This window comes from Sebastes fasciatus, chromosome 4 (genome assembly GCF_043250625.1).
Source record: "Sebastes fasciatus isolate fSebFas1 chromosome 4, fSebFas1.pri, whole genome shotgun sequence".
Taxonomy (NCBI): Eukaryota; Metazoa; Chordata; class Actinopteri; order Perciformes; family Sebastidae; genus Sebastes; species Sebastes fasciatus.
Genome location: NC_133798.1, coordinates 2,349,501 through 2,370,937, shown reverse-complemented (window position 1 = coordinate 2,370,937; position 21,437 = coordinate 2,349,501). Strand labels below are relative to the sequence as shown.

The following is a 21,437-nucleotide window of genomic DNA, read 5'->3' as shown; positions in this document are numbered from 1 at the left end:
TGCAAATGCACCTGCAAATTGCATTGCTGATTAACAGACCTGAAAGACGCTGTTAACTTACGCACAATTGTAGTGTTGGAATCAGTAAGTTACACCGAAGTTTAAACTCACTATCTTACTTTATTGGAAAGCTGACAGTGGAAAAGCAGACAGGGAACAAGGGATGAGAAGGTGGTATGACATACAACAAAGGTCTGCCATGGATATATGGTATGCGTCTTAACCATTCGGATACCTGGGAGCCCCATTCCTGTCAGAGACACTGGGATCAATGAGCTGAAGGTACAACAGATGCCATGAATTTACCAGGATAGTATTATTTCTCTAGAAAAAAGCAATAAACAAAAAAGTTACGTACTTACAGTAATTGTGTGTTCCAATGGATGTTATTCCAATATCAATTCTCCTTGTAGTTCTATTTTAGTCTCCACCAACTCCTGAGGGAAAAGTGTGTCTTAAGCTGCTAAACGCTTCAGGTGCTCACCAGCTAGTTGCTAACTTTGTCCATCTAGTGTTTGTTGCTGGTGAGGTAGTGTACGGTGGGTTTTGTTACTATTGTTTCTAAAAGCTCACCCTAATATAGCAGGCTATAGAACCGGCCCTGGTGTGCTGTATTTAACAAAACATGATGACACGACTGATCGATGTCTCCTCAACAAAGCAAAGGTAACAGAGTTTGCTGCTTGGCTTGGAGGCCAAAAGGTTACAAATGACATTTCAACTAACTTTATACAAGAGAGCCAATGTACTTACACCTTCCCCAGCCTTCTGTTTTTTCCACTTAGTTCAACTTTGGCCAATTTGCTTTCAGTATTGGATACAGTGGATTTCATCAAGAGCTTTAATTTGATATATAGATCTCATTTGTCTCTGATGGCTATCTGGCTCTGAACCCTCCAATGGTAAATGGATAACATAGAAAGTCTACATCCTATATTACAGTGGGGAAAGTTTTTATAAAACTCAAGTTCAAAGAGCTCCCGATACACTACTATACAGTCAGTTGCTAACACATTAAAATAACACATGAAGTGCAATTATTGAAACTGACACTCAGAGAGCAAAACCTCTGCTCAAGTCTCTACAACTGTAAACACATTTTCTGCTTTGCATCCAATTTGCAATTCAACATGGCACTTTTTGCAACACACTGCACAGGGTTCTCTACATGAGACACAGGAATCTGACATAAAATCACTTGTTTGCCATTTCAAAATGAGACACGTGGACCAATTGGCCAAACACCTAACTGCTTGATTGTTGACACATCAATCGGGACGTAAGCACTGTAAAAAGACCACAGGTGAGTATCTGTTGACAACAACAATGGCAGCCAACATACAGTAGCAGCAAGAAGCCTGTTTTTGAAAACGTGTATTAGCAATTGAAAAAAATAAAAATAAATTGTGTTTCATTTTAGGGATATCTTACTTAGAACTGCTCCAAGTCCCAGAGGAGTGCAGTGGTTCGTTGCAGGTATTGTGCCTTGTCCTGTCTTGAACCACTCCCAGACCGCTTTGGAGGGAGTCTGTCTACTGAAGAGAGACACTTTTCTTTGTTTGTTTTTGTTTTTTCCCCTTCCCTCTTGGGGAAGGAAGGAGAGGTAGGTTTTATGTCATTTGTTACCAAACCCATACTGACAACCCCGACAGGTTTAGACCATAGAATGTATAACAAGTGAACGTGGTAACCTTGGCATCGCCCATTGGTTTGTGGACTGCCATTTTGAAGCTTCAAGTTGGGCATTTTGGCCATCGCCGTCTTGGTGTTTGGCTGTCGCCATCTTGGTGTTTGGCTGTCGCCATCTTGGTGTTTGGCTGTCGCCATCTTGGTGTTTGTCTGTCGCCATCGTGGTGTTTGGCTGTCGCCATCTTGGTGTTTGGCTGTCGCCATCGTGGTGTTTGGCTGTCGCCATCGTGGTGTTTTTTTTGCAACCAGTAGAGAGGCACGAGAGGGCGGAGCTAAGTACAACCGAACGCTGAATAAGACATTTTCAGGCGACCAAAAAAGTTATAATTAACTGTCATGAACTGAAAACACTGTGAAAGGGTTAAAATTCAAAGACAAAAACACGGACAACTCCCAGACCGGACAACGCAGTGGTAGCGACCTGTCAATCACAAGGTAGCCACGCCCTAAAGCATCCTCTGCTTTATGATCTATCTGACCCTAAATGGGACCATCTTTTACTGAATGAACATCATGCTGTATTGAAGAAGACTTGAAACTCAATCAGACTTCTTTTAGCAACCAGAGGAGTCGCCCCCTGCTGGATGGTAGAGAGAATGCAGGTTTAAGGCACTTCAACGTTGGCTTCACTTTTCAGACCCCGAGGTAGCCCTCTGGTTTAGATGTTATTAGAGGATTAAAATGAACAACCATCCAACCATAGAGCAGCCACAATTCCCATTTTCCAGTGAGCTAATCCTAGGATAGGGTAACTACAGGTAGGCCTACTTGACAAGTTGCAAGATGTTTGCCAGAGGGTGATGACGTGAATGTGTGGTACACACACAGTCTTAGCATACACAATTTAATACATGCAATCCATTTTCATTACTTGCGATAGATAGAAGGACCTAAAAGAAGCAGACACCTTCTACGAGCAGAATAAAAAAAGCTTTGTTAAATGATTAGACATTCTATTACACACTTGAGCACAGTATTGAGGGCTTTTTCAGGACCCTTAGAGTCCATTAGAGGAAATGACTTCCACACTCTAAGATCAGTGCAATTTTCATATTTAATACACCCTTTTGGCCCGTGCTTCCTGCTTCAGAACCTTATTACCCTCATGAAAGTTTGATTCAAGCAGGCAAGTTGAGACAAATGCATATGTTATCAGAGTGGCTGCAGGACTTTGAACAAGCAGGGATCTTATACAAAGAGACAGTGTTTTACGCACATCTATTCAGACACCTATTTAATACTCATACTGTGGAGACTTTAGTCTCAATCTCATCTGTACATGGTTTACAGATTTACATTGATGAATTCTCATAGAGCATCAGACAATAAGACACTAATCAAATAAAAATGAATGAAATAATAATACAGTTTTTCTCAATTGTTTACTGACATTTTCTGAAAGCATATCTCATACTCTCAGAACTCTACACACAAATCCAAAAACACACACAAGTTTCCTGCAAAATGAAACTCTTCAATTCAAAACAATGGTCATATTCACATTACACACACACACACACACACACACACACACACACACAAACACACACAAAATACTTGAAGAGAACATCAACTTCATTCTCAGAACCATTTATATAGCGCCTTTCTAGTCTTCTGACCACTGAAAGCACTTTACACTACATGTCAGTATTCACCCATTCACACACACACATTCATACAAGGTGCCAACCATAAATGCTCATTAATTCTCATTTACACACCGATGGCACAACCCTCAGGAAACATTTAGGGTTCAGTATCTTGCCCAAGGACACTTCAACATGCGGACTGGAGCTACTGTACTGCCGATCATCTGATTGGTGGACGACCGTTCTACCTCTTGAGCCCTAGTATGAACAAGGTATGAATGTAAAACACCAGTATGAATGTAAAACACCAGTATGAAGTTAAAACACCAGTAAGAATGTAAAATACCAGTATGAATGTAAAACACCAGTATGAAGTTAAAACACCAGTATGAATGTAAAACACCAGTATGAATGTAAAATACCAGTACATGAGTTACAGGGTGTACTCATTGTGTCTCAAGTACAAATGTTAGTGTGTAAACATTTGAGAAAGACTGTAATAAATAATAATAATAATAATAATTATTATAAATAAATAATAATAAAATTTTTTTTTTTTACATAAATACGTATACAAGTAAATATGGTATACTATACCATAAGCCAGTCTGAAGAATGTAAATTTCTAATAAGATGAAAATACTCGAGACCATTTCCCATGATGTTCAGGAGGGAAGCCAAAACATCTGGATCGCCCCCCCCCCCGTGGTGGCTGGCTGCAGTATAGCTCATAAATCCCCCCCCACCCCATGTTAGCGGTTGGGACATGGGCCAAACTAAGTGTCAAAGTACACGTCAAATAAATGTTTCCCAAAGATGCGTTCTGTCATGTAGGTAGTTCTTATCACGCTGATGTTTGTTCAAGTGTTCATGTATCTGATAAGTTTGCTTTTAATGAGTTATTTGATGCTATGAAAAGGGGATGAGACGTCATAATTGACAGCTGTGAGTCTCTCTTGACCGTGGCTCCCCCGCCCGCCCGATCACTAATGCGCAAACTCTGGCTCCAAATGATGTCGATATCTGGAGATGGCAGCTCCCGTATCCGGTATTACGGCTTAATTTCTGTACAGTGGGAGGAAGTGGAGACGCATCGTCCATCTTTATATACAGTCTGTGTTTCACACCAGTACTGATGTCTCTAAACTGAATCAAAGAAGCGGATGTTTGAATGAAAGAATGTTACTGGCTGCTGTGCAAACAGGTTGATTTCATTGTGAAAGGTCAGCGGGTTGTTTCTGACTCCACCTCTCGGTCAGGGGGACGCTCCAGGCGTCAGCCGTCTATCAGACAGTTTATAGAGCAGAGTCACTCCAGATGGGATCCATCACACACAGACATCCAGGCTGATGCTGTTTAGTTTAACTATCTCCAGCTCGGAGAACTGCTTCCAGTTAGGTAACACTTCTCAGGTTCACACACACACACACACACACACACACACACACACACACACACACGTGTTTGGCATGTGGACAAAACAGCAACGAAAACATGAGCAAATCAGTTTGGTGCAAGTTTATTTGATCCAGCTAATTTCCATGAGGTTTTATTATTCTCTCTCACACTCACACACACACACACACACACACACACACACACACACTTGCTACTTAAAAATAGACATTAATCATTTGATTGTAGTACGTTAAACATACAAGGAAAGTCAAAGTTAAGTTGAGTAAAAGTTGTGCATGTTTGTCATTCAGACAGAATAAAGGAGGATTACAAAATGTCATAAAGGAACAAAATAAGTTACAAAAAGGAAATGGATCAAAATATGACCTAACTTCAACTTATTGAGTCAAAACTACACATTTAATAAGAAACCTTAAACCCTGCATCTCCATTATCCCTCGTACTATTCTCTACACGATAATAGAAGTTGAGGAGATGGGAGTGAAGGAGTGATGCAGTGATGAGGAGAGTGACACATTTACTAAGTAGCTCTGGAGGACCCGAGGGCACTATGGCGACACCTAGTGGCCAAAACACAGTATCCTATTGTAAATGCGTGTATGTCTAGTGAAAGTGTTTACAGGGGATTATTATGTCAGCAGTGAGGAGAAAGCTGAGGACGTGTTTCATGCGCACCAGATGTCCACGCCGTGTGCATTTAATACACAATGTCAAATAAAATGTGAGCAATTTATTATACAGCTCATGTTCAAACACTTATTGGAATTAAATTCATGTAGAATCAGTGTGGAGAGATTACTTTCATCAACTTTGGAAGGTGTTTTTAGAGAGCCGCAGCTCGGACTGTTGTGGTGCCTCCTCTCAGGTGCGTCATATCCACAGAGCGCACCAGTTGCTTTATCTGTGTAACTCCAGAGGATCGAACAGCACTCTGTGCTCGTGATTGAGTAATATGAAGTGATTGACGTTGCTTTATTTGTTCACGAAACACGATAAACTTGATAAACTTGTGACAGAGAAACAGATAGTGCGTAAATACGCACAGGACACGTCCAGAACACATTTGTTGATCTAAAAATGTGCTGTCGTGTTTCAACACAACATGTGGATGTTTCTCTAAAAGAGGCAGTTCCGCGTGTAAGATCCGCGCACAGACAGACAGCGTGTGTGTGTGCGTGTTTGTGTATTAGGGGGAGGGCTGGGGAGCTCCAGTTTGGACCTTCACAAGCCAAAACAATCAAGGAGACAGCCGCGTGCACCCGCGCTCCCCCCTCCACCCCCCGCTGCTTCCAGGCTCTCTATCAACACCACACACACACACACACACACACACACACTGATCCGGTACCAGCAGCAGCTCCTCTCTCCCCGCTCGGCACCGCTTCACCACTGTGCGCTCCTGACGCGCTCTCTCTCTCTCTCTCTCTCTCTCTCTCTCTCTCTCTCTGTTCAGGATGTTCTGGTCTCCTTCTCTTCACCTTTCCCACTGCCTGTGACTGTGCCTGTGCCTGTGAGTGTGCCTGTGCCTGTGACGTTGCTGTGGGAGTTCCTGGTGAAGGGGCTGGACCTGCTCCTCTGTCCGCCGCTTCTCCTTCCCACTGGCTCTATATTGATTGAACTACCACTGTAGGTACACGCTCGTCTCCGGGCTCACAATGGGAATGTATCTCCATCTGCTGTTTCTGCAGTACTATTTTGTCTCGAGTTTGGTGTGCCACGCCGTCGCTTTCGTGGAGGAGCCCTCCGGAGGCAGGTCGGACGGGTACTGCGGGCGGATCCTCCGGGCTCAGACCCAGGGGACCCGGAGGGATGGGCACCATGAGTTCAGGATCCGAGTGGAGGGGGACCCGGAAGCCTACCAGCCGGGCAGCACCTACAGAGGTACACTTCTTCACTCCATCACTGCGTAAACCTGCCACAAATCAAGTGGCGTGTTTATCAAGTTAGTAAACAGGGCATATGTACTCTGAAAATTCACTTTATTTGATTCTATTTACAGACAACTTAAGTATGTCTAACCACCTAACAAGTACTATGCTATTACTAACAGCCATGTCTGAAATGTTACTAGAAATTGCAGCCTGAAGGAAAACAAATTCCAAACTAGTCAGTCTGAGCTCGTCTGGCTCCTGCAGGGAGAGTAATGGTTTGATAATGCTACTTAGTGTTTTAATGTCTGACCTATATTCACTTCCTATCCTCTTCCTGTAAGCAAGGGGACATGCACAGAGACAGACACACAGATCTGGCTCCAATTAAGCAGCTAACCCCTACAAATTAAAGTCCCGATCCTTCCTGCTGGATTTGGCCACATTAAAAAAGACTTTGGCCTGCACACTCAGAGATTCTTGGCGAGTTTAGAAGTGAACACGAAACAGTTTTCAACAACAATCAAAAGCTTTTTTTCACTTTCTCTGTTTTGAAATCCAAACTTTATTGCTAAAAATTCAAATAACTTCCGTTATAGGATGGCTGGGAGGATTTCACAACACCTGGCATGCTACAGTTTAGACACAGGCCTAAAAAAAAAAAAATCAAGGGTCACCTTGTTTTAAAGTCTCCCCACTGACATCATATTCCAGATTATGCAATATGGGGTGGTGAAGCCACATCATACATACAGCAGCAACCCAGGGCTACATTCTGATCAGCTATCAGGGACCTGTGAAGGACACCACCCAAGGAAAAAAAGAAGTTTTTCCCCAAGACTTCACAGCCTTTAACCCTCTGAGACGCACATTAGACCCGTTTTACTCTTATGTAGGGTTATTATCTGAAAGCTGAGGATTAATTTGAGATGCAGCTCAGCGCTGTGTGTCAAGTTGTTCGTCATAAATCAGAAATAAATATGAATTAATTAATTAATTAATTAATTAAAATAAATTGTGAAAGTGTATAAGAGCTTAAGACATTATGATGGAAATATATGATGGTCATCCCCATGCTCTGTTATGTCTCAATTTTTGGGTTGATGCTATTTGTTCCACAGGTTTGGTGCTAAATTTAACCATTTTTTTTACCATCAATAACTCCTCCAAAATACCACATTAAGACACCAAGACCTTGAGGAACACCAGAGAAAAAGCCATGCTGTGATTTTGGATCAAAAACTTTTGACATTTGGAGATTTCTGCAAGAATTGGCATTTTTTCGGTGATTGGATGGCGAGCACTTGTGTTGTGTAAACTTCTCAGAAACCCCCTTATTATCAATCTAGCTAGGAAAGCCATCCATCCTCTGAATGCTCTAGGTCTGTAGTTTGTGGCTGTAAAGTTTCACAAGGCTGTGATTATCCTAGAGGTCACCTCAGGTCATTTTATACAGTGAAGACATGTTTAAAAAAAATGGTCTCACTACAATGAAATGTCTCCTATGGGGACTAACATGGGCGGCTGTGGCTCAGAGGGTAGAGCAGGTTGTCCACCAATTGGAAGGTCGGTGGTTCGATCCCCGGCTGCTCCGGGTCACATGTCGATGTGTCCTTGAGCAAGACACTTAACCCTAAATTGCTCCCGGAGGCATAGCCATCGGTGTGTGAATGAGTATTTAGATTAAATCCTAATGGGCAAAGTTGGCACCTTAGTAACCTCTGCCATCAGTGTATGAATGTGTGTGTGAGTGGGTGAATACTGACATGTAGTGTAAAGCGCTTTGAGTGGTCGGAAGACTAGAAAAGCGCTATATAAGTCCAAGTCCATTTACCATTTAACATCATCACACATGAATACAGTTGGGCTCATTGGATCAACAAGAGTCTCAGCTGTACAGTGAGACCCAGTTTATGGATTTAAAAGACTGTTTATGGACCCCATTATGCAGAAATATTCAAACACACCATTTTAGAATAGGCCAAAAATTGGTTGCACGATCCCGCGGGTCTCAGGGGGTTAAGCAGCAAATAAATTCACTTTTTAAAAAAACTGGATAAGATTGAAAATATTGACATCTTCATTCTCAAATTTTAAGCTTAATAGGCTGGTATGAAAATGCAAGGTGAAGCCAAATAAAATTCCACCCACATCTCATTATACGGTTCCCGTTCCCCCGCACCGAACTCTCAGATTTATAGGCTCTCTGCTTTTCTAGTGTGAGATGCTAAGCCTCTATTTACGGCCCTCGCTCTTCCACATCACGCTGATGTACACTTACAGTAATGCTGCTTTCATGTGTGCATCATCCAGAGTGACCCCTGCGTCATGCGGCGTGACCCTGATGTGTCCATGTATGTGCATCTTTACCGCTCAGTGTCTCCGTGGTGTAAATACACTCTCCCTCTCCTCCCTAACAGTGGTCCTCCTGGCAACCAGCCCTGCTTATTTCAGAGGTTTCACCCTCATCGCGCTGAAGGAGGGCAGAGAGGGCACCACGGACGACGACTACACCGGCCAGTTCCAGGTAAGGATGAGCGGGAGTGGAGAGGACAGGAAGAATACTAAATGTGCTCTGAGTTTTCCGGGAAAGTTCGCAAAAAAGATGAAGTCATTTGCATGCACTTGGGAGTCGACTTAGCTGCTCCCTGCTGTTTTTCTGATATGGAGGTTAAAGGAGGTGTTGCTGACAGACACAAACACAGCTCCCCCTGGATGACGCGAGAAAACTGAGCTCTCCTGTTGTGGCGGAGAGGAAAAGAGAATCTAGTTGTGAATCTTTGATGCGGCTCTTCTCGGGTAAGGCAGACATGGTATTTTTTCCCACTAATATTTCCTCCAGCAGAAGAAGGAGAGAGGGAAGATAGAAGGCAGAGGAGCACAGGAGAGGAAGAGGCCATGTGAGGACGGAGAGAAAAGAGCTAAACAGAGGGAGTTGGAGAGAAAGCAGGAGAGAGATGTGAGATGTTTGGTTCAGTAGTAACACGGCTCCCACCGAGCAGCAGAGAGCTCCTGAGGAGAGAGCCAGACTTCCTCAATTACCTCCCGCTCAGTGTAAACAGGAACACACATCTGTAGCTGTGTTTCCACACGCTGATCCTAACCAGACTCTTACCAAACAGAGCAGGAGGCTGCTTTAATGTAGCCAACAGTGAGAGGATTTGACTTCTCGTTTCCCCCAAGCCCACCGACTTTGAAACAAATGATCATGTTTGTTGAGATTTTGTAGGAATGCTGCTTTCGCTCCATGCAGACAGAACAGAGGGAGAGGAAGGTCTTTTATACAATTCTTTATCTTCTTTTTCATCATGTTGGCAACATCTGTGTTTGCTGGCGCTTCACTAAACAGTTTGGGTTTCCGTCGATGATGGAGTGAAACAAACTACAGTGATCAATTCTTGGTATGTAGATTAACAGCCAGAAGCTGGCTCGGGGGTTCTATTGGAAGAAATGGAATATAATATTCATAACTATGATTTCATTTGTGTATAATCACATGAAACTAAGAATTGTTGTGTTTTCATTAGCTTAAGCCGTGGACACACCAGGAAAGTCAGGAGCGCGTGGCGGCTGCGTTACCTGTTGTTTTTTATTTCGGCGTCCGTGTTAACAGGTTAGAGCAGCCACACTGTCCCGTCTCAGCTGCGTCTCTTCTAGAGAATAGAGGTCTCGCCTATTTTTGACGCGGTTCACAAAAACAACAGACAGTGAAAGTGATCTATTGATTGTATATTGACATCATACCAGCAAGATTACTACAGTTTCGATGTCTATCTGTAGTTACGGAGATGAAAAAAAAGTAAAGACTTATTTTTAAATCAACACTTCCTGCTTTCATTTCAAAATAAAAGCCCTCAAGCGTTTTTTTCTGTGGACAGTATTCCTTAATTTTTTAACACAAGGCTTTTTTTCTGAAATATGTGCCGGACAGTGTTGTAGAACATGCAGTGACTTGGAGAGCTCCATGAATGACTATAGTATGGAGTTTTAATGGTGGATTATTACTATTATTTACAAATTACCACACGTTTCTTAACCTTTCTCTGTCTAAGATAAATATAAATTATATTTATAATAAAATTTAATTAAATGGCCATTAAAAGGCAAACTCTATGTAGAAAGAAAGGGCTGACAGCAGCAGCAGCAGCAGTCTGGTGTGAACACCCGATGCGTGAATCACGCAGCTGCCACGCCATGCAGCCGCCACGCCATGCAGCCGCCACGCCATGCAGCCGCCACGCCATGCACTCCTGATGTTCCCTGTGTGTTCTGGGCGTTAGAATGAGCCCTTCATATCTGCATAGGGAGCGGGTCCTCTTCACGGAGTCCACCATGTTGCTTCACCTTGTTTCTACAGTAGCCCAGAATGGACAAACCAAACACTGGCTCTAAAGGGAGCCTTTCACGTTTTTATGTTACCTGAAGGCCACCGTAGTTCTCCGACACACTTGTGAAACTGCAGTAACGTGAGCCGCAGAGTGCAAAACGGTGGAACCGTAGTGTTATTATGGTAAGGATGGCCTCTGAGCGAGGCGAACGCCGTTACCACAGATTTGCACTCGCTGGCTGAAAGGGAGGAGTGAGTGGAGGGGTATTGAGTTGCACCACCAGATGCAGCCAAATCCTACACAGTGCACCTTTAGAGGGGTTTTGTGTAGCTTTAGTATACGATGTAATTAGGGATAGGGATGCACCGATACGATACCGGATCGGATATCGGGCCGATACTGACTCAAATAGCTGGATCGGTATCGGTGTTTTTAATTTTAATTTCTGTTTAAGTTTTGACCAATTTGTTGCTGCATTAAAAAGGTTTACACTTGAGTTGTAATTCCTGTTAAATTTGACGATTTTTTTGCCAAGTTGTTGGTGTAAAATTATTAAGTAAGGGATAATGTACAGCGAGCCAGTCATTGTTGTGAAAGAATCCCCGAAAGGGCGATGCTGCACGGGCGGAGGGGTCTCTCATCGCCCTGAAGGGGATTCTTTCACAACAATGACCCGCTAGCTGAACATTATCCCGCTTATTACACGGCTACTTACTGAAGAAATCAATGTTTTGACTCAAAAACGGTCCTCTAGAGTCTGACATCAGATTTGCGCCCATAGCAACGGTCTGTTATACATAGCAACGGTCTGTTATACATAGCAACGGTCTGTTATACATAGCAACAGTCTGTTATACATAGCAACAGTCTGTTATACATAGAAACGGTCTGTTATACATAGAAACGGTATGTTATGGAGAAATTACAGACCGCAGAACGCCGTGATTGACCAATCAGAATCGAGTATTCAACACAGCCTTGTAATAATAAATAACAATTCAGTAAATTTAAATCTATGTATTTATTTGTTACAAAGTTGTTTAAGTCAAGCTTGATGTTGCCTTACACATAAAAAAATGGTTTGTGTGCTTAACAAGCTGCCCAGCAGCAACGATCAGCCGATGCACAAGCAGGTTAAGTCCATCATTTATCACCAGTGGCAGTGGAGGTGCAAAACTGACTACTGAGTCCCTGGTTCACCCTAACCCGGGACACTTTCCCAGTCCTAGTTTAGCTGCGAGGTTGTCAGCTGTGTGTCTGCCTGGCATACTCTGTCAGGGTTTCCGCCAGTGTATTGCAAACCCGGCGGCCCGCCACTTATGATGATAATTATGAAGTTAGCAGTAATGTTGTAGCTGTGAACGTAGCAGTGCAGTGTGTTAAAGATACAGTTTATTTGTCGGTGAATAAATGCTTCAACTCAAGCCGCGTTCCCGTGTCCTAAAGTGAAGGGGGTTAGCCCCGAAGTTAGCAACAACTTCGGCCCAGGCTCACTTAAGGTGGGCTGACCTTTAAGGTGAATCAGCTATTCTCATTTCAGTGAAAAGCCGCTCCTTCGAGTTTTGCTCAGCTTTTACATTATTTTTTTATGTTTTAATATATATATATATTTTTTAACTGTTTAACTGATTAATTATTCTTAATCAATTAATAGAATTAATCGGTCACAATTTGTATTGTTGGTTAAACAGTGAATTATTAACATCCCTAGATGTAATTAACACATTAATTAAAGGCACCCTGTTGAGTTCCGTGAGGAACTCGGAGTAGAGTCCTTGCTCCTTTGCGTCGAAAGGAGCCAGTTGAGGTGGTTCGGGCATCTAGCACGGATGCCTCCTGGGCGCCTCCCTTGGGAGGTGTTCCAGGCACGACCAGCTGGGAGGAGACCACGGGGAAGACCCAGGACTAGGTGGAGAGATTATATCTCTACTCTGGCCTGGGAACGCCTCGGGATCCCCCAGTCAGAGCTGGTTAATGTGGCCCGGGAAAGGGAAGTTTGGGGTCCCCTGCTGGAGCTGTTGCCCCCGCGACCCGATCCCGGATAAGCGGTTGAAGATGGATGGATGGATGGACCCTGTTGAGTTTCTACCACTAGTAGCACTATAGAGCAATGTTTTTAAGAGTGGGTCCCTTGTTTTGCTTTGTATCGCTCAGGCACACAAGCACAAACATGCAGGCAATGCGATACACATTCCTGCTGCCGGTTACACTCTATTCTGCTGACGGACAGTTGGCAGCAGCAATGCTTGTGGCTCTGTGAGGGTGTTCTTGAGCTGAGGAAGCTTCAGGTGATGTATTATAAAGAGCGAAAAGTCTGCGTAAGCAAGACTTTCATTCAGGAGACCGTTGTTTGTGTCTGGTGTGAAACCAAAAGTCAACATTGACTTTTTTTACCTTACTTTTACTTAACATGCATACTTAACCAATGCCACCTACGGAGGTTACGTGACAAACATACTTACTTTATGTAACAAAGGTACATACTTTATGAAACAAACAGTTATTTTAACTCCAACTACCACCTTTCCTAAACCTAACTAAGTAGTTGTGTTGCCTAAAGGTAACCAAGTAGTTTAAACATGCTTATTTTAACTCAAATCACAAAGTTTTCCTAAACCTAACTAAGTAGTTGTGTTGCCTAAACTTAACCAAGTAGTTTAAACGTGCTTATTTTAACTCAAACTACAAAGTTTTCCTAAACATAACCAAGTAGTTTTGTTGCCTAAACAGGTTCTGCCCTGCAGGGACGTGCGTAGACGCATTGATCGCTTGTGTTGCTGGACATTTGTTGTAGAATGCAAGAAAAATAATTAATACGTTTTTGTAAGATACACAAACCGTTCTACTGCCAGCCGGCAGCACCGCTCGGGAAATTTCCATCTCGGTTGTTTCCTTTTTCTTTTCTTTTTTCTCAGATGGTTTTTCCTATCATTTCGTTTCTTTGTTTCTTTGTTTTTGGGCTGGAGATCCCTGGTGGTTTAGTTTTTCCTGCTTCTGTTTAAGTTAACTACCTTTTGAGTTTCGGGGGATGAGCTGGGTGCGACGGCCCACTGTGTGGCTGACCCAGCTACTTCCCCTTCTTTTGTTCATTTAACCGGGATCTCCAATCCTTTGTTCGTTTAGTTGCATTTTGAAGGTTATTTTTCCTGATTGACAATAAATCTATTGTTTCCTTTTTCAACATAACTGGTCTCATGGCATTCGTTCATATGCTTCAGTCTCTCCAGAACCTTTGTGTGTTTGAGAGGCCGTAACGGATACGTCGTAGTCTTAGCTGTGTGTACCTAATAAACTGGCAACTCTCTCTCTCTTCTGGGAAGAGTTTCCACAAGATTTTGGAACCTGGTTCCAGGAATTTGCCACCAGATCATTAAGTGAGATCAGCTGCTGCTGTTGTGTGATTAGGCTTGGCTCACAGTTGCTGTTGCATTAAGTTCTGCCACTTCTTCTAAACCAAACTGGTAAAACCATTTCCTCATGGACTTGGCTTTGCACACAGGGGCATTCTCATGTTAAACAGGAAAGGGCCACAAATGGCTGCCTCAAACCCACTTTTGTCTAAAATAGTGTTGTATGCAAATATAGTCAATTTTAGATGCAAAGCACTGAATGAATCTAGAAAGTAGCACACGGATGTTAGCTAGCTTCCAGATGTTTTTTTTATAAAGTTTGGAGCAAATTTCTACAAAATTTGGTGGAAAATTCAGCCATGGGCGAAATGATCAGTGTATCAGGAAGTTTGTATAGGATTTCTAACTAGCAGTTTTCCCATAAACTACTGCTCTTATTTAAATGAAAATATGCCACATGTGTCCCCTTCATTAGCTATCACTATGTGTATTTTTCATGCAAATCCAAATGCAGTTGAACAGTTTCTAAATATCTCTTTTATTAAGAAAAGTCAGAGGGTTGTGCAAACTTGGCAGAGTTGTTGACTCTTTGAGTGCTGTTGAGATCATTTATTCATTCGCTGTCGAGCCTCCTCCAAGCTTGGTTTGTGTATCGATAATTGTTACATTTTATACATTCATTTGTTCATTCGTTTATGCACTTTGCTCCTCTTGCTTGTGTATTTGTTGTCTCACATGCCTGGTCGTGGTTCGACCTCTTAGCATCTTGCTGCAGCGTTGCCTCTGGGTTCACTATCCAAGTTTTTCGAGCCACTAAATTATAATGAAAATTCTTTGCAAGTTTAGACACTGCTTAAAACAAATAACAGCCACGGGATGCCGAATAAAAAATAAGGGATCAATTAAAAAATAAGTACACGATTGAGAGTGATTTTGTGTGAGCTTCCCAAGCAGGAGAGATAAAACTGAGAAGGCTGGACTGAAGTTTTAATTAAGGCTGGCCCACACTAAAAAAAATTTCAAATCTTAACAGATGTTGAAAATGTGAGAGCCCACACATAACGACTGTTAAATTTAGCAGTTTTGTTCCTATAGTGTGATGAGAGCATCGATTTGGCCAAAACAGCCACCACACACTAACACATTCATTCATGAACAACAGTCCAGACTAGGGATAAAAAAACAAAACACGACCCTTGTTAACCGATTATTAACCGTTAACCGACAAGATTAGTGCCTCGCATGCAGCGGTGCGCCAGCTGCAGTGTTTGAGTACAACAGACAACTGAGTCCCCAGATCACCATCAGGGGAGCTACAACAGCAGCTACGATGCTGCGTGTAGTGTCGCCCACATGCAGCCATGTTTCCAGTAAAAGTCTCCACTGCACATTTAGTTTAGTTTAGCAGGTTGTCCGGTGGGTGTCTGCCCGGGCATAACAACACTCTGTCTGTCCGGATTAACGATGCGATTGTCCGACAAACAGAGTGTGTTTTTGTGCTACATTAGCATCTGTAGCTCTGCTGGTAGCTTCGTGCTCACCGCTGCTCTGTCCTTGCGGCGTAACTTTTGTGACTGTACGACAGACCGTATGTGTGTGGCGGCGGGGAGTGTGAGGTTGTCGGTGGCGTTCTAGCTGTGAATGTAGGTGTAGCAGTGTGTGTACAGTTTATTAGTCGGTGGATAAATGCTATGAAACTACAACTCCTCTGCTCAAGCAAGCCAGAGACCGGAGCCGACTTCCTGTATCCTGCAACTCTGGCTGTTAAGGTGGACCAACTTTTCTCCTTAAAGAGACGAGCCGCTCCTCTGAGTTTTTCTCAGCTTTTTAATTAATTATTAATATTTATTTTAACTGTTTTAACCGATAGCGTCAATCGGTTAAAGTTCTTAACGTCGGTTAACTGTAAAACGGTTAATTATTAATATCCCTAGTCCAGACTAAAAAAAATTTGGCGAAATTTCTTGCGATCGAACGTAACTTTAGTGTAAACAAACATGGCGGACGACGAGCAGGAAGATTTAGCGATGTTAGTTTTTTATTAATCGGTCACAATTTGTATTGTTGGTTAAACAGTTAATTATTAACATCCCTACTTTGTGCTGAAAATTCACAAAGAATGGATGGATGAAGTCGTGGAGGCACGTTAAATAAACACTTGTGTTGTTGCCACAAATCAACAAGTTGGTCCTCCATTTCTGAGCTCCATCTTACTACTACTTTATGCTTCACGTTTAGCATTAGCTCGTGCATTAGCCGCAGCCGCCATGACGGCGGTGGTTGTCCTTCCTTCTTCAGTCAGCTTGGTGCTCTATTGGCTATTTTTTTCCCACGTGACTGCGTCATCGGCTGTCCTCGGGGTTCCCCACACACAACAGGAGATCCGATTGTAAATATTTAACGTTTAAAATTTCCGATTTGAAATCGGTGCGGCCAGGATGGACTTCTGAGTCGATTGAGGATGTAAAAAACACTCTTAACATACCTCACACCACAGGAATATCTGGAGAGATTATCTTTAGAATCATCAAAAAATCTGGGTTTTTCTGACAATTGTCTGGATGGAGGAATCGGGCCCAAAATGGGCTTGATTCTCCTGTGTATCCTGCATTACTTGTAGTTTGATGCTTAGACTTCAGCGTGATTCTCACAAACCAGCTTGTTGTATGAAAACAAAGATAACAGGGTAACCGTGTTGTTTTCTCGCTCACATAGAACCTTGGATTTGTCGGAGTTGAGAAGGTCATTTTGAGACGCCCACTTTGTGTTTAGTCTCACATTGCGGCTGAACTTGCTTGGATCATTTTGGTTTAAACAGTTCAAACTCAAACATCTCATCTCACTCCGCTCTATTTGATTTCTGCCCCCCCCCCCGCACAATAAATACCTCCAGAGTCTGGAGTGAGGCAGAGACCAGGGAGTTGGCAGTGAGCAGAAACTGGAACCGTGTGGAAGCTTGAACAAAATTAAAGTTGACAATCTGGCTTTGCAAGCTGTTTAACACATATTGGCAAATCCGTCAGACACTTTTTGTTGTGTAATTGACGGTTGGAATTGACACTTTTATCCACATGTAGAAAAATAATGAAGGCCTCTAGAGATAAGCTGCTGTCAAAGACTGTCAAGTGTTTAAAGAATCTATTGGGTTCTGAGAAGCTGACTATATGAAACAAGATGTGTTCTGCATGATGTTATCATCGTCATAAGGACACTATGTTATATCATTGAAAACCTTGGATAGATGTTGTAACAGAAATTAATTTCAGAATGATTTCATTTATGAAATACTTCGTCCTTTGTGTCCCAGTCCAATAGAGTCTCACAGCAGTTTGTCAAGTAGTCACAAAATTTCATCTATTTGATTCGTGTACATAAACAGGAATTTCAATTTTTTCTGTGACGCTCAGCACGACTTTCAACAACGTATTTTTAGTGTGTTTTCCTATGAATGTCAAGCAACACTTGACACGTGTCAATTTCCGCTCCAGTCTTTTCAAAATAAAACTACTCAGGTTTAGGAATAGATTGACTTGATTAGGCTTAGGCAAAAAACTTCTTAGTTACGCTTAGGAAAAGATCAACTAGGTTAGGCTTAGGTAACAAACTACTTATTTAGGTTTAGAAAAAGATCATTTTGCTTAGGCAACAAGCTACTTAGTTAGGCTTAGGAAAAGATTGACTTGGTTAGGCTTAGGCAAAAAAAACTACTTAGTTAGGCTTAGGAAAGATTGACTTGGTTAGGCTTAGGCAACAAACTACTTAGTTAGGTTTAGAAAAAGATCATCTTGCTTAGGCAACAAACTACTTAGTTAGGTTTAGGAAAAGATCGACTTGCTTAGGAAACAAGCTACTTAGTTAGGCTTAGGAAAAGATTGACTTGGTTAGGCTTAGGCAAAAAAACTGCTTAGGAAAGATTGACTTGGTTAGGCTTAGGCAACAAACTACTTAGTTAGGTTTAGGAAAAGATCGACTTGCTTAGGAAACAAGCTACTTAGTTAGGCTTAGGAAAAGATTGACTTGGTTAGGCTTAGGCAACAAACTACTTATTTAAGTTTAGGAAAAGATTGAATTGGTTAGGCTTAGGCAACAAAACTACTTAGGTATGTTTAGGAAAAGATCGACCTTCTTAGGCAACAAACTACTTAGTTAGGCTTAGGAAAAGATTGACTTGGTTAGGCTTAAGCAACAAACTACTTAGTTAGGCTAAGGAAAAGATTGACTTGGTTAGGCTTAGGCAACAAAACTACTTAGGTTTTTGGAAAAGATCGCGGTTACGCGACAGGTAAATCAACTCTGACTTGTGGTTTCACTCCAGACTCCTGGAAAGTCCTGTGTTTTTTGACTCACCCATCCACCCCGACCTCCTCCCTACATGGTGTTCGTCGCTCTTTATACTTCCTGGTTTGGATCGTGGTTTGGGTTAAAATAACACCAGAAGTGGCGAAACTTAAGTACGGAAGTTACATGACAAAAACTACTTAGGTAGCGTTAGGAAAAGATCGCGGTTTGAGTCAACTCTGACTTGTGGTTTCACATGGGACATTGACACATTGAACAACCCATCCACCTCCTCCCTACACGGCGTTCGCCGCTCTTCATACTTCCGTGTCACAATTACGTGGATTACATACAAATTGCTTTCGTGCTGACCATCATTAAAAAATGTGAAACTCGTGTCTATGTACACTAATCAATACATTCAAATTTCGTGACTATTTCACAAGCTTCTGTGCGACTGAGCTGCCCAGTTCTATTAGCGGGTCGATACGAGAAGATGCAGCGTGACATCGAGACGACTGGCTTTTTATCTAAATGACCTCAATCCATCAAACTCAGCTTCTCTTTATCGGAGTGGTACATAATAATACTCCTAATAAATCTATACAGCAATTCATATTCCTGACAGTTTATTCTCCACAAGTTAATTATGCGGCTAGTTTTGCAATGTCATGATTGTTATTGTGTCGTGGACGAGGAGCCAAATGAGCACAGTTGTGGTTCCCCGTGCGGCTGCTCTCTCTCTCCTCGCTCTCTGGTACTCGGTTGTTTCTGGCAGCTGTCCTGGAATGTGCCCGCCTGCTGTTTCACTAAAACACCAGAACTGAGACTTACTGCTCATTGTTTTTTCCTTAAGCAATAATCTGCTCTTTGTCCCCATTACTACCATTAAAGGACTTCTGTCTTAATGTGTCAGACCTTAAAGAGTATGCCTGCGAGTGTGAATCTGTGTGTGCGACTCCCACTGGGTCTTTGTCTTTGTCTGAGAAATGTGTGCCTTTGTGCTTATATATGCACCGAACGGGCATGTGGGTATACGTGTGGGTCTGCATGTGTGTTTTTCCCAGCCCTCCTTGTGTTAATGTGGGACGTGGGTCATATTTATCTAGGCCAGCGACGTGTTATTGCTCAGGGAGACAAACAGAGCTTGTTTGGATAAGGGGAGAGATGAGCAGACATGAGATATTATCTTCTTTTTTTCCGCCTGCGCAGATTATCCAGGGTTCCGAGTTTAGCTGGGGATAAACAAACCCAATCAGTTTAAAGTGTCACAGCCAAGTCATAGGTTTCAGATAGAGGCAATTACATAAGCCAAGCAGAGCTTAGAGAGCTCTAATGAAAAGGATGTGTAGGATGTGGGTAGAGTTGGAATGATGGTGACCTGATATGTAGCACAATCACACTCAGATGTGATCCTAAAGTAATTATTTCCTCTCTAAGACATGCAGGAGCCCAAGTCTCCCTGTTTGTTTTTTTCTGTTTAACAATAGTTTTCAAGGACAACGATGTGCTTGTTTACTTCAGAGGAACCTCCTAGACATCTTTATTTATTATGCTTGACAACCTGGTTGGTTCAGATGCTCGAGGTTTGCATAAATAATGTTGCACTCTGCACTGATTATGGCTTATTAAATACATAATGCATCAGGACTATGAGCGTGAGGCCACTATTTCTTACCTATTGCACTATATGATTAGCTAGGGATTTAGTTGTGGCTCTTCAAGTGTCTGAGAAAATGAGTTTGCACAAGGAGGTGACAAATAGTGTGTTTTTTTTTTAAGATGTAGCCAAAGCTTTCACATTTGCTGTTCTAAACACTTTGGTGTCAGGTAACCTTTTTTTGTGCTGCGCAGGAAGTGATTTTAAATCTCCAACCACAGTAAACAGGGTCTTTCTAATAAAACTGGCTAGTTTTTTTGGCTGGACCGCAGAGGGCCAGCCCTACAAACACAAAAGTCTGTCACTGAGTGAGTGATTGACATCCGGTACACACAGGGAACGTCAGGAGCGCGTGGCGGCTGCGTGGCGTGGTGGCGTGGTGGCTGCGTGGCGTGGTGGCTGCGTGATTCATGCGTCGGGTGTTCACTCCAACTGTGTTTCTGCTGCGTTTCTTTTACTGCAGCTGCTGCTGTCAGCTCTTTCTTTCTACATAGAGTTTGCCTTTTAATGGCAATACATGTCATTGTAAATATAATTTATATTTATTTTAGACCAAGAAAGGTTAAGAAACATGTGGTAATTTGTAAATAATAGTAATAATCGCCAATTAAAACTCCATACTATATTCATTCATGGAGCTTTCTAAGTAACTGCATGTTCTACAACACTGTCCGGCACGTATTTCAGAATAAAAGCCTCGTGTTAACAAATGAAGGAATTCTGTCCACAGAAAAAAGGCTTAAGGGCTTTTATTTTGAAATGAAAACAGGAAGTGTTGATTTAAAAATAAGTCTTTTATTACTTTTTTTTCATCTTCATAACATATTCTACAGATAGACTTCGAAACTGTAGTAATGTTGCTGATATGATGTCAATACAGTCAATAGATCACTTTCACTGTCTGTTGTTGCTGTGAACCGCGTGCGGTACTCGTCAAAAATAGGCGAGACCTCTATTCTCTAGAAGAGACGTGCATCTCAATACGGACGCCGAAATAAAAAACAACCGGTAACGCAGCCGCCACGTGCTCCTGACGTTCCTGATGTGTCCCTAGCTTGAATGATGAAGTTACACGATTGGTCGGCCGATTGCTGGAGTTGCCTCATTGGCCGTTGTTCTTTCAAAATGAAAAGGCGGGAAAAGCGGTTTATGCTAATGAGCGTGTCGTGTCCGGCTCATGAAGGTTAGACCAAGCTGTCAAACTAGGCGATCTAGTTCTAAAATTAAACCACTTTCAGCAGTGGCATGGCCTATTT

At 42.4% G+C, this 21,437-nt stretch overlaps 1 protein-coding gene across 1 annotated transcript in view; it reads left to right on the top strand.

The window, feature by feature from the left end:
- Positions 1-6,114: 6,114 nt before the first annotated feature.
- Positions 6,115-21,437, top strand: part of LOC141766924 (spondin-1-like) — a 191,647-nt gene continuing 176,324 nt past the window's right edge. Inside the window, exons 1-2 of the mRNA XM_074634131.1 lie at positions 6,115-6,578; positions 8,986-9,092. Coding sequence (XP_074490232.1) covers positions 6,353-6,578; positions 8,986-9,092 — 333 coding nt within the window. The 5' untranslated portion in view covers positions 6,115-6,352. The remainder of the gene's footprint in view (positions 6,579-8,985; positions 9,093-21,437) is intronic.